This window comes from Gymnoscopelus braueri, assembly GCF_963280865.1.
Source record: "Gymnoscopelus braueri genome assembly, chromosome: 17".
Taxonomy (NCBI): Eukaryota; Metazoa; Chordata; class Actinopteri; order Myctophiformes; family Myctophidae; genus Gymnoscopelus; species Gymnoscopelus braueri.
The window spans coordinates 33784920-33798532 of record NC_137617.1 but is presented as its reverse complement, the minus strand read 5'-3'; the positions used below and the strand labels follow the sequence as shown (position 1 = coordinate 33798532).

Sequence of the window (13613 nt, the reverse complement as noted above, 5' to 3'; positions counted from 1 at the left end):
GTATCTTATAGTGTTTCCTTCCCAGAGTGACTTTCAAATCCACTTACCCCTCCTCTGCATTGCCGCTCAGAGGGGCACAACAGCTGGCTCTCAGGCTTAACCACATGGACCCGAGCATCCCTATTGTGGGAATGTCATTATAGGTGAACATTATGGTGAAAATAATGTGAACATTCAGCAAAAACAGCAGATACACAAGCTTGTACATCTTGTAGATCTAAAGAGATTTGGTGAAATTGGGTTTAAGTGGTTAAGTTTGGGAGCCCACTACTGGGCGTCATATTAGTCCCATCACTGAACTTGCACACATTTGAGAGATGACTGGATATTTGTGACACGTTCTGGGAGAAAATGTTTGAAAGTGTTTGTAAGCTTTCAAATGAGGGATCATACATTGAAATCTGAAAATAATATGTACTTAGTTTAGTTGAATGTTGTTAAACTTCAAATCAAGAAGCTGAGAAACTGTCAAGGATCAGTGTTATCCCACACCTCTAAATGGTAGCGGGTGTATTTACATAGCGGCTTTATCCAAAGCGCTTTAAAATGTGCATTACATTCACACACTCGCATATACCGACGGCGGAGGGACCCATGCAAGCCGGAGGCACCATGGAGGGAGGACTCATAGCCCGGTCTCCAAGGTGGTGGGCAGGAACCTTACTGTGTAGCGCCACCCAGACACAGGATAATTATGTCATAGATTAATATTCAGACCAGGTGGTGAGTTTGTGATTGAATAGAGTAGACTATGGTAAAAGATCAAGGTGAGTCTCTTCATTATTGTACTCCCATTTACTCTCCCGTAATGGCTTGGTCATTGAAAAAGAGGACAACGGTACCCTGAACAGCTTTGTTCTCCATGATCAAAGTCACTCGGGACGAGCGGTGGTGATGATTAACATTCAATTTGGCTCATTAGTGTTCAGATCACCTCCCTGTGGCTCCCCGGTCTTTCACTCTTTAATTCATCACGCACAGACAAACCCGGAGCATTAATTTAACACTTTTACTGTGCCAGTGAGGGGCATTGATCAGTGGGATGATTCCATGTATTATCAGTCCAAACCAAAGCCCATGCCTTCCAGCTCTATCAGGCAGGGGCCACCCGGAGCCAATTGCACACACATTAAATCAACTTTAAGTGGATCTCGCCGTCAGGGATATCAAATGGAACGAGTGATTAGACAGAGGAGCCCATGTGGAGTTGAAAGCCCTTGAAGAATCTCTCTCGCTCTCTCTCTCTCTCTCTCTCTCTCGCTCTCTCTTTCTCTCTCTCTCCCTTTCTTCATTCCACCTTTCCAGCTTGGTGTATGTTAACGTTCCTGTCCAGTAGAGTAGAACACCTGCTACGTCCTGCAGTCCCCTCTCTCTCTCTCTCGCTCTCTCTCTCTCTCACTCTCCCTCTCTCTCTCTCTCACTCTCCCTCTCTCTCTCTCTCTCTCTCTCTCTCTCTCTCTCTCTCTCTCTCTCTCTCTCTCTCTCTCTCTCTCTCTCTCTCGTCTTTCCTTCTTCTTAATTTCTATACTTTACTCTCTATACTGTACCTCACACTCACACTACCTATCTTTCCCTTTTAACTTCTTCCTATATGCTTTATGTGTCTGTCCAGCCTTCCTCTCTGTCCTTTCCTACATCTGTCCTCTCTCCCTCTCTCTTGGTTTGTGCCGTCAGCTGTCTTCTTGTGTGACCAGTGTTGTGGTGGTAGTTCTCACTCTATTTCTAGTTATTGTGCCCATTCTTGGCAGGTGGTTGTGAAGTGCGTGGGAGGTTTGGTGTGCGCAGCGAAATCCTGAGTGTCAATTACGGTTCCAATTATGTCAACCTTTTCCAAGAGTTAAACTGATGCTCAGGATTTTTGCGACGCGCCTCGTCGTCTGTTCCACCGGCTCCGGGACTCTGACCCCGTTCCTGGCACACATCAACAGAACAGATCTAACATGGCGGTTATCACCATGGGACGAAAGTCTGCCGTCTTCGTCGTTCACCCCCGTTCATTATATCCACGCTGATTTCAATTTAGGCCAGGTCTAGTTTCTGTGATCTGTGCCAGCTCTGTGCCAGTTTAATGTCCCCCGCCTTCCCCCCCCCCCCCCCCCCCCCCGATGTGCAGACCCTGTCTGTCGCTACATGCTTGCTCATGGCTACTGCCTCTGTTTACTGTGGTAAAGACAGACAAAGTGTGTGCGTGTGGGTGTGTGTGTGTGTGTGTGTGTGTGTGTGTGTGTGTGTGTGTGTGTGTGTGTGTGTGTGTGTGTGTGTGTGTGTGTGCGTGTGCGCTTGTGTGCGCGAGAGAGAGAAGCTACCTGACATTTCCCAGAGACTGACCCCCCTCCTTCCTTCCCCAGACAGAGCAGCTAGACCCGGGGGAGCCACTGGAGGACCACCTGCTGAGTGTCAGGAAGTCCACGGTGGGCCGCACACACTCCCTGCCCAACGACAGCTACATGTTCCTCGTGTCGGTACAGGCTCAGGGGGCCCAGCACACGGAGGGCCCACGGAGGACCCATTCAGGTAAACCAGGCATGGACATCCATGAATGACCCCAGTGGTGCATTGATGTATCAGAAGAGTAAGAGCAGAGTGTGCCCTGTGTGAGGCGGCTTATTATAATGTTAAAGCTGCAATCCACAGCTTATTTTGATAAATACAACATGATATTAATCTATCTGTGTGGTACAGTATGTTAACAAAATATAAATAGTACGTCTCCAGTGGTTGTAAACATTGAGACATTTGGACACTGTTGTTGGGTAGGACACCTACTGCTTGACAACTAGTACTGCCATGAAGCTCATAACGCATTATCCCCCCCAATGCCGGGTAGGACATGGAATTGTGGAGTGAAGTTTTAAATATCTTTTGTTGATATGCCATCTGGTTTGACCACAGTGCGGGGCAGATGCAGGTCATTTCGAGGGCGGACCACCAACCCGTTTTATGCTCATGCTATGTAACTTTAACATCGTCTCTGTCGGGTGGAAACCTCATTATGTCCAAAACAGTTCCTTTACTACTCTACTAGCACATCTGCTGCTCTCTGCTACTTTTGATGCTTTTGTGTGACACTATGATCGAGTAGGGCTGGGGCATTCATTTTACGGGAAAAGAAACACAAAAAGTTAAAATGCGGAGATAAGAGGTTTCTGCCCGACAACAACAGTGGTGGAAAAAGTACTCAAATGTTTTACTTAAGTAAAAGTATCAATATTGCAATGTAGTAATACTCTGTTACAAGTAAAAGTCCGGAATTCACTCAAATGTACTTGAGTAAAAGTACAAAAGTGTTGGTATCAAAATGTACTTAGTAGAAGTTTTCAAATGTATGAAATGTGTCGGCTAATTTCAAACAGTACTTGAGTAAATGTTACTTTACACCACTGGACAACAACGATATACAGTATCTATATATTGTGGTCCTTGTGTTTGTGGGCAGGCTCCAGGAGCTCGGTGCGTTCCCAACCAGAGGTCTGTTCCCAGCAGCTCTCTGTCCCCATGGAGCTCTTCAGACCCATCAGCCCCCACAGCCACGCCCACTCCGAGAGCATACCCCGCCTCCCGCCGCCCAGGCGCTCACACACACTCAACCGCACGCTCCGCAGACAGGTACAATACACACACTCAACTCTACACTGACACAGAGAGGTGCAAAATGACACTCCAGCCAGCAGCCTTCTCGGTTAAAGGGATAGTTCACCCCAAAAAAAGTATTTTTATCTATCGATTAGTCACCCCATGGAGACTTGAATTCATGGATATTTTTTAGTTTTTGTCGCATTCCAAGCCAATATTTTGATGACCAGCGGACCGGTAGGCAGCGGTTCCGGTAGGAGAGACAAAGGAGACTCTTTATTTTGTCTCCTACCGGAACCGCTGCCGGTCATCAAATGATTGGCTTAGGAATGTGACAAAAACAAATACAAATCCATGAATTCAAGTCTCCATGGGGTGACTAATCGATAGAAAAAAAGTCATTTTGCGGGTAAACTATCCCTTTATTCATCAGTGTGTGGGCGCTTACGTTCTTAGCCCCTTTGCTAATCTTAGGGAATGCCCCTTCTATGCCTTTTCATACATAATAGCCACATTGAAACATTAATAATCCCATATAGACATACATTTTAGCATTACATTAAGATGGTTTCATTAGGGCTGTCAAAATAACCGAGTCAATTCATTTATGGAATTAATTCGATTAAGGCTGTGAAATGTACGTAGGCTATAGGCAGCGGCTCAAATCATGTAAATAGAGAGAGAGAGAGAGAGAGAGAGAGTCATTCATCTTTCCATTCCCACAAAAATATACAGAGAAAATGGCCATATTTTGGGCATAGTTACGAATGGTAATTAATCATGATTAATTAATGATTAATCCGTGATTAATCTGATTACATTTTTTTATAATTTGACAGCCCTAATTTAGATGTAAATTCAATAATGGGAAACAAGGCAGTTTGCCGACAGTGAAGCCTTGAGGCTCATGAGCGTACCCGAGCATGCAGCCAGACGAGCGAGAGTCTGCGGCGAGCAGCACGTGGTCAAGCACGCCGTCTGAGTTGGCAAGTAGTGGTGGGTGGACGGAATAAGTTATCGCCTGTTTCGAAAGTTCACGTGTGGAATATGTCCCATCCCTGACATACGCAAGACATTGAGTGAAATAAAACCAGCGCTCCCCTGTCCCTGACACGACCCTATGACTATAGGCTCATGTTCCCATAGAAGTACAGTAGCTCTGGTCCATAGCGTTAGAAGGAGTTTTCCTATAGGAGAACTCCTTCTAACGATATGGACCAGCGCTACCATAGAAGGCCAATTCACATACTGTAGAAGGTGCCTTCCCATAGAAGCCTAAGTGCAAGCACACTGCAGCTATAGTCTCATCTCTCTCGGGTAACATTCACTCCCAGGCTGTGTACCACCCCTAAATGCCATGGTTGGGGTTGGGGTTTGAGTCTGTCAACCCTAAGGAGTGAGGATTTGTACCGACCTGAGAGAAAATGCGAAGCCTCAATGGCAGTAAATGGAAGTAAATTAAGGATCGTAAACTCATTGAAAGCACTGTTTAGTAATTACCGTTGGCTGCCAGCAAGAGGCGCCATTGTGTCAAACTTCAATATTGTGTAGATTATTGCTTTAATTTAAACACATATAAGTGAATGATATCATCACATCAGTGTTGATGTCCTTTTCTCTTTGATTTAAAAGCCTGTCGTCTGTCTTCTGCACGTTGTGTTTTTCTGTCATGAACAAAGCTGTCCTAATCTTTTTCTCTCCCAGTTCTATTGTTCTCGTAATGTTGACTATGTCCTTTCTCCTTCTTCTGTCTTCCCTTTTACCTGTGTGTCCCGATCACCGCCACCTGTCCTCATCTCACCGTCCGCGTGTTGAATCTTTTGTTGACGTTTTTGTCGCTGATCCCAGCTCAGTTGGGTGCAAAAGCCACCAGACCCTGAGATAATGCTCAAACACAGATACTCCTGTTTCTGAAGCAGTGAAACAGGCAGACTTTAGCTGCAACTGGGCCTTTCAGAAACACTGGACCTCACATTCATCCTCTAATAGGCAGTCAGAAACACGCACGCACACACGCACACACGTGCTCGCGCGGGCACCGTCCCTATCCTCTCCTCCTCCCTCATGTTCATTTAAATGTCTGTCTGTCTACTGCTAATCATCAGCCACACAGCACATCACATCTGCAACTCTCTCACAGTTAACTGTAGCCATGACTGCAGGAAGCTGGGTACAGAGTAGAACCGTGGTTCTCAACCTTTTCTGGCCGCGACCCCCAAAAATAATCATATTTGAACTGGGAACTCCCCCACCCTGATAAGCACTTGGAATTGTAGGAGTTGAGGCATTACATTGTGTTGGACTCGCTTCCACAGTGCGCTTCCACAGTCAACGGCTACTTTCACTATGTTTGCCTCTTTCTTATTCACCTGTTTCCTAGGCTGTGTGTTTTCCACTTCCTGTCGATTTCATTGGATATCATTGGTCATCTGACCAGTTTCATTGGATTTCATTGGATCAAATCGACAGGAAGTGGAAAACACACAGCCTAGGAAACAGGTGAATATAATTTCACAATTTGGCCAATGTTTGACCAGTTTTTATAGAAGAATTTGTTGATTACTTTTGATTCAGTAATGGTGTTTTTCTTTTCTTTTTCTTTCTTTGAGATATTAAAAAGGTCTTAAAAGTCCTTATATTGCCACTTCACTGTCATCTGGGGACCCCCCCCCAAAAAATCATGTGGGGACCTCCCTGGGGGTCCCGACCCACAGGTTGAGAACCACTAGAGTAGAAAACAGCCTGGGAGGTGTTCCTCAGCAGAGCTGTGTCATTTCACTTGAACCTGGGGTGGTGTTGGTGGATTCTAACAGAGCTTTACTCCACCTATACCGTCATTTCTCGTTTACAAACAACAGGAGCTACCTATTAGAACACTGCATCACTTCAATACAGTGCACTTATTACACATATCATCGCTGTCAGGCGGAAACCTTGTACCTCCAAAACCGCTCATTTTCAGGAAATGGGACGAAAATGGTCGGAATTAGTGAAAATAGCCGATCCTCAAGCTCACAATGCGTCGCGAATGCATCGGCTATTTTCACTACTTTTGTGTGACACTCTTGTATGACGAAGTAGGGCATTCATTTACGGAGGGTAAAAAACATAAACAGTTGACATATGGAGATACAAGGCTTCTGCCCGACAGCAACGATATAATACGACTCAGGGGATTACAGCAGAACGTCAAGTTCTGTCCATAATTATGTACTATTTGGCCATTTTATACAAACATGGTCATAGAGCACTTGTTATTTATTTATTTTAATTTTGTTTTATAGAAGGGAATAGGTGTCATAAGAATTATGACATGGAGAGCAAAATGGCAGGACAGTCAAAAATACAAAAATTATCTTTAGTGCCATTATAAAGTCACTTATTTTTTGTTACACGTTGACTGTACACTTTACCGTATTCTGTGCAACATTTGCAGTTGACAGGTCTGGCGTGGCTATACTGTCTTTGTCCACTGGGTGTCAGTATCATTACATCATTCATAATCTCACAGGGAACTCACGATTCTGGATGTTGATCCAAATGCTGCTTCCCAAAACTCATTCATGGCCTGTTTTTTTTTCTCTCACCTCTATAAATGTCCTATTTATTGGGATCATAATTCATAAGTTATCACAAGTTCATAAATGATCTGTGACTGCTGTTAATGTCTTTTCTGATCAGTGATCATGTGTGAAAGTGGGATTATTAGACCAAGCCATTTGAGTTTTCATTGGGACATTTTACGAGGTTATGTCAACCATTGTGCTTACTAACCCTTCCTCTCCTATAGCTGCATAATGTGTGCACCTTCTGCCAATTCCCCTTTCACCTCATAGTGGTCTTACAAAGCAAAGTGGTGTGGTTTCCACACCACTGACAGACACACAGAGATGTGGGTGAATGGGCAGAGGTCATTTGAACAGGCTCAGAGTGCAGTGTGCCAGCTTCTTTCCCTAAAAGCAGTGTCCCTCTGTCCTGTGGATAATCATTTATGCTTTAGTCCAGTGGTTCTCAAATGGTGTGCCGAGGCACACCGGGACCCGTGTTCATTTTGACAGCAAATATGTATACGTTTTAGTCATAGTCTTTTGAATACGCTGCGACGTGTGGTGAGCTTGTAGATAGTTTTTATTTGTTGACAAAATTGACGTTATATTAAGTCATAGTTTTTGTCATCATACCCTTAACTTTTATTTTAGTTTTTATTAAGTTTTCGTCACAAAAAAAAGGTAGTCGACCACCATTTTCCGTCATAGTTTTAGTCGACGAAATTAACATTGACTGGGACAAGTCCAGGTGTGCCTTGGGATTTCGTGACAACCAAACTTTAATATTGCAATATGTACAACTGTTAAAAAGTTAGGAATTATTATTTTGTATTTACTATATTTGTACTATCAAGTGTGCACTCTATCCCAATACAATATATGTAATACTTATATATATAATAATATATAATTTTATACCCTAAGAAATAAATTAAGCACTTTCAACCTGGCCTTTCTATTTTGGGGCGTAAATGTTCAAGTCATACTGTGTAGCCTTTTCATTTATATAAAAGTTATTTTTGATATAATATGTCACTGGTATATTTTTGGACCATTCCACATAAATCTGTTTTTTTTCTTTTACATTTTAGTGGCGAGGGTCTGCCTCCGACACTCAAATTGATACAGAAATATATTCATTGATTTAAAGTTAATGCATACCGTTTCTGACAACATTGTTGTTACTTTCCACAATATACTTGGTGCTAGGACTCAGGATTCAGTTTGGAGCGCTATTTCTGTGGATTTATTTTCATTCTGGAATTCTCAGCTCTAATAGACCATAGACAGACGCAGTAATGACAACGGAGTTGCCAGAGGTGTCACAAAACGTCGTCAATGTTACACAGTATGACTTTACATTTCAATATATTTTGAATTCATTATAATAATAATAAATCAGGAAAATAGCAAAATAGCAGATCTGCAGACTCACAACGAGCGTTGAAATCGTCTATTTTAGTTATACTGTACATACAGCTGTGCCTGGATTTTTACTTGCCCATGGGTGTGCCACCAATGAAAACCACTGGTTTAGTCCATTATATGATGTGTGATGTCAGTGTGTCCATACAGTATCTTGATATTGTCATGGAATACGGTGCAGTCACAAAGTAAACTTTCACAGAGGGGACACTGGGGGAACGTGTGCTGGTCAGACTGTGAACTCTGACCCTCCAACTCGGTCATCCTCACCAGGTCACCACCTCATACTAACTAGTCTCCCCCTCTCATCTCCTCCATCCCCCCTTCCCCCAAACCCCCTGCTCTCCGTCTACATCTCCTCCACCCTCCCTCTCATTCCCTCCTCCTCCATCCTGCCTAAACAACATCCTCCCGCCCAAGGCTGCTGTGTCTACTGACTCTCAGGAGGCCCTGTGTTCAGGAGGAGAGGAAAGCAACGAGGGGCTCCTGAATGTAGCCTCTCTGGGCCTCCCTCCGTCGTCGTCCTCCTCCTCCTCCTCTTCCCCCACCTCCCCCAGCTCCCTCCATCAGCACCCGGCTCTCCGCTTGGTCCCTGCAACCCCGGGCGCCTCCCCGAAACCGCCGCGCCCAGACAGCGTGCACACGCAGCAACCCCATCATCACGACCAGTACCGCAGCGCCACCCACTCCGCTTCCTCTTCCGGTTCCTCCTCCTCCGACTCCTCCTCGCCCCCTCCCCTCCCGCCGGCCCGATCGCACAGACAGGAGGAGGCGTCGGCGGACCAGGAAGTGTCTCTCATCACCGGGGCGGCGCTGGTCAGCAGCGACGACGCCATCGGGGTGGAAGGGCCGGGTTTGGAGCTGGCCGTTGGCGGCGGCGGCGGCGGCGGCGGCGGCGGCGGCGGCGGCGGCGGCGACACCGAGGGTTACCAGGGTCCCCGCCAGGGTCGAAGCCCGTTCCTGAGGCAACTGAAGAGGTTCCACAGCGCCGACACGCAGGGCCGGAACGCCCTCCTGCCCCGCCCACGCCCGTCCTCGTGGCTGGACGATCCGCGGCGCCACTCCGTGGAGGTGTGCTCCTTGGTGGAGTCCAGCCCGCAGCGGAGCACCACCTCCACATCGTCCGGCTTCGTGTCGCGGGCCGACAGCCTGCAGATCCAGAGCCAGCCCCCGACACAGACCAGCCTGTCCTCCCCCCGACGCAAGAAGAAAATGAGCCCCCCTTGTATCTCTGTGGACCCCCCCGATGGACTGGAAGCCCAGCCCGGGCTCCACCCGGCCCTGGGGGGCCTCGGGAGCATAGGCCTGGGGGGTTTGGGAATGTCCACCGCCCTGCCCAGCCGGGACACCTGCCTGAGGAGACGAGCCCCCTCCAGCGACTCAAAGGACTCCTTTGATCTGGGGGTGGGAGAAGGCGTGGTGGGCCCAGACGGAGGATCGCCAAACCCCAACACCAACCCCAAGCTATTGACTCTTCCCACCTTCTCAAGCTCTGAGCACTGAACACTGAAACAAGAGCAAAAGAACAAATCACACACACACACACACACACACACACACACACACACACACACACACACACACACACACACACACACACACACACACACACACACACACACACACACACACACACACACACACACACACCCCCGCTGGATGAACAACCCTCCTCGCACACCAAAACGCACACATACTGTACCACACACACACACACACACACACACACACACACACACACACACACACACACACACACACACACGCACACACACACACACACACACACACACACACACTCAGACACACTGATGCACTTGGTGTATCCCGTGGTGGTGATAGTCCTAGTAATAATGCTGTAGAGAGTAAAACATGGTAAAGCTACAACAAACAGTAAAAAACATCCTTGGTTTCATAAGGAGTGCAGTACTGTAGTAGTGTGACCATCCCTTTGTCTTTGTATTGTTACTGCCAAAAACAACGAGAACATGAGAAAAGAAAAGAAAAACACAGTGATGAACTGAAGACGAAACGAGACAACAACCTTGACTGTTTCTTCTTCTACTGTTCCTGCACGCCGCTGGCTGCAGGTTGACCCTATGACCTCTGAGTGGATATTCAGTGGTGGTGGGATTTAGGGGCGGCAGCCCCCCCCCCCTATTGGCCGCCATCAGAACCGCTCTGTGTTGCACAGGGTGGACTGCGCCCAGTTGAAGGGCAACAGTGGTACAAAGCAATATGAACGTTTTAGAGACACTATTTTCTTAAATTATTGGGCCATAGTGTTTGTACAGGATGTAGAGAAATTTGTTTTCATTATATTTTTATTTTCCTGTCTTCTTTTTTTGGTGATTTCTTTCCCCCTGTTTGTTTGGACAGTTTTTGTTTGTTGTTTTTGTCATTTTTTTCACTGTAGGATATTTCTAGCTTTCTTGATTTACCAAGGAAAGTGAACATTTTTCAAAGTGCTGAGAACCATGTATTTGTAGGAATAATATATATATATAAAAAAACAAGTCATTAAACTGAGCTTGGATTTTTAAGCACAAACAGTAGAATGTGGTGTTTTATTGTTGCAAACAAAGTATGTTGTTTTATTTAGCACATTGAAGCATGTGTTAACCACTTAAAACCTATATACTGTACTTTGTTGATCGGGTCCCCCAGTGGTCTATACTTGGCCCACTCCCTTTTTCGCTCGATACCAATTCTCTTCGCCGAAAATAGCTTATCCACAAGCTTGTTGTAGATCGGCTATTTCCACTGAATGTTTGCCTATTATGACATATGCCCAGAATAGGGACGCTAGGGTTTAAGTGGTTAAAAATAAAAATAATTACTGCCAGCTGCAGTACACCAGCAGCCCACATGTCACACTGTTGTCCACATGGACGTGGCAGCACCCAACTGTCACTGACACTGCTGCTCTTGATTGATTTATTGATTGATTGAATACTTTATTAACAGTTTGCAAAAAGTACACATGTACAGTTATACAATAATGCTAAAAGGATAACACAAAAAGCCCTGAGGGCTTGTTTCCATTGTGGTCCTGTATGTATTCCATTCATCAAGACATATAAAGACATACAATAGACAAGAAATCATCAAATACTAGGAGCTGTAAAAAAAATATGTGCTCGATCTTTATGGGTCTTAACACAGTGTCAACTTTCTGAAGATTACAAGAGCGTAGAGCAGTTTTTTGTTGACAAATGTGTGTTATTCTGGACAAAAATCATAAATCAATTAATATCAGTCTCTACGCATTTTTTGTGATCCTCAAGTGGTAGCAAAGTTTGTGGTGAAAAGAATTGGCAGAATAAATTCATTAAGGATTAGGGGAGAACGGGGTAAGATGACCCAGTGGGTAAGTTGACCCACCCCAATAGAAGAGGAAGAGGAAGTTTCTGCTCAATTTCCTACCGACATGTTTTGCAGGTTGCACGCAACGACTCAGAGCAGAGGATGACGTCACACAACTGCACTAGACATTTCAAAACTATTGTGACAACAACAGCTTTGTTCTTTGAGTCTGACACTTTGCAAAAATACTGTATCGACCGACATACTTTTACTGTGTCTGGTTAGATGGTTACCAACATAGCAAGCTAGCAGAACTAAACCTCGCATCACTAGGCTTTCCAAGACCAGCGCTAGACACTAGCATAGCATCCCAATGGAGCTGCACCACAACAGACCGTTTGCGATGCACTTTTAAAAGGTAAGAAGCTTAACGAATCAGTAGATTAGTCATAATCTAGTCATCTATACCTTATGTATATGTATATATATGCTGTATGTATACATAATATATCATGTATATACACATTGGCGGAGACCTGTGCTCTGAGGAGCACATTCTAGTTTTTTTTTTAGGCTCATTGGGCAACATAAAAGTCCTGTCTATACAACCCACAACCTATAGACACTGGTTAAATGGACAGTTTTCAATGGAAGACATAATCTAAAACCTATGATATGGTTGGTGGAAGCTATTTCTGTGCCAGCTATGTTGTAGCAAAAATAGTCTACAAGCTCACATGTTGCAAGCATGAAGAAAGGCAATTTTTGGTTATTTCTGAAAATGTTTGTCTATAATCACATGTCTAAGCAAATGTACCCAGGTCTAAAATATATATCATGCACGTTGGTGATTTGCCAATGGATAAAACCATGTGAATAATTTAGCAAAGAAATTGTCTGAAGTATTATTAATGTTGTCTAAAATGGTGGCTGTGGGGAAAAAGGAACCAAATGCCCCGGGGTAAATTGAGCCAATTATCCTAATATTAATCACTATTCATATTTTTCATTAATTCTGTGCTACTCAAATTTTAAAAGTTTAAACTTGACATTTTTAAATATCATGTGGGTCAAGTAACTTACCCCTTGACTTGGATCAACTGACTCCTAATCTGGGGCAATTTGAGCCACATGACCACTTTTTTTTAATAAGTCATATTTTATGGCCGTTTGTCATATGCTTACTCATAATAAGGACATCCTGAAATAAGGGTAGCTGTTTAGATTTTACAGCTCATTTTGCCTTGCTTCCAGGACAACAAGGGAAAAGTGTCTTATCTTACCCCGTTCTCTACCAGGAGTGAGATGGTAATTACAGAATCGACACTGGAGCAGCTCGGACAGGTTAAGCCTTTTATTCAGGTGCAAGTACAAAAATAAATGACTGACATATCGATCTTGCGATCTCATCGCAAGATCGAAACGTCAGTCATTCACTTTCACCTAGGAAGAAGACGAAGGACACGGGGAGTGATAAGTGGTGTGCCACTGTCAATGAAGACCGAGCTATTTATTGAAGTTGAATGAGTATGTGGGGCAAGTAGGCTGATACGGTTTAGGGAGGGGAAACGGGAGGACAGTAAGTCAGTGTGTTTGACATTTGAAGGGGATGTGGTATCAGAAAGAGTGTAGGTAGAGTATACTACTGTAGCTATCGTGTCAGGCCTTACGAAAGAGCACCACTAAGATGCTATTGTTGTCAAGGGTACGGCCACATGCTCGGGTGATGCAGTGAAGACTAAAGAAAGAGAACATGGTACA

The 13613-nt window shown here is 44.8% G+C and overlaps 1 protein-coding gene across 4 annotated transcripts in view; it reads left to right on the top strand.

Moving 5' to 3' along the window:
- The window catches only part of cacna1g (calcium channel, voltage-dependent, T type, alpha 1G subunit), a gene marked incomplete at its 5' end in the record, with an annotated part of 186344 nt that extends 175296 nt beyond the window's left edge, over positions 1-11048 (top strand). For all 4 annotated transcript variants that reach the window (XM_080455501.1, XM_080455498.1, XM_080455499.1 and 1 more), the window contains 3 exons: positions 2349-2514; positions 3437-3606; positions 8967-11048. In XM_080455501.1, the coding sequence (XP_080311627.1) occupies positions 2349-2514; positions 3437-3606; positions 8967-10049 (1419 nt within the window). In that variant the 3' untranslated portion in view covers positions 10050-11048. The remainder of the gene's footprint in view (positions 1-2348; positions 2515-3436; positions 3607-8966) is intronic.
- Between the last annotated feature and the right edge of the window lie 2565 nt (positions 11049-13613).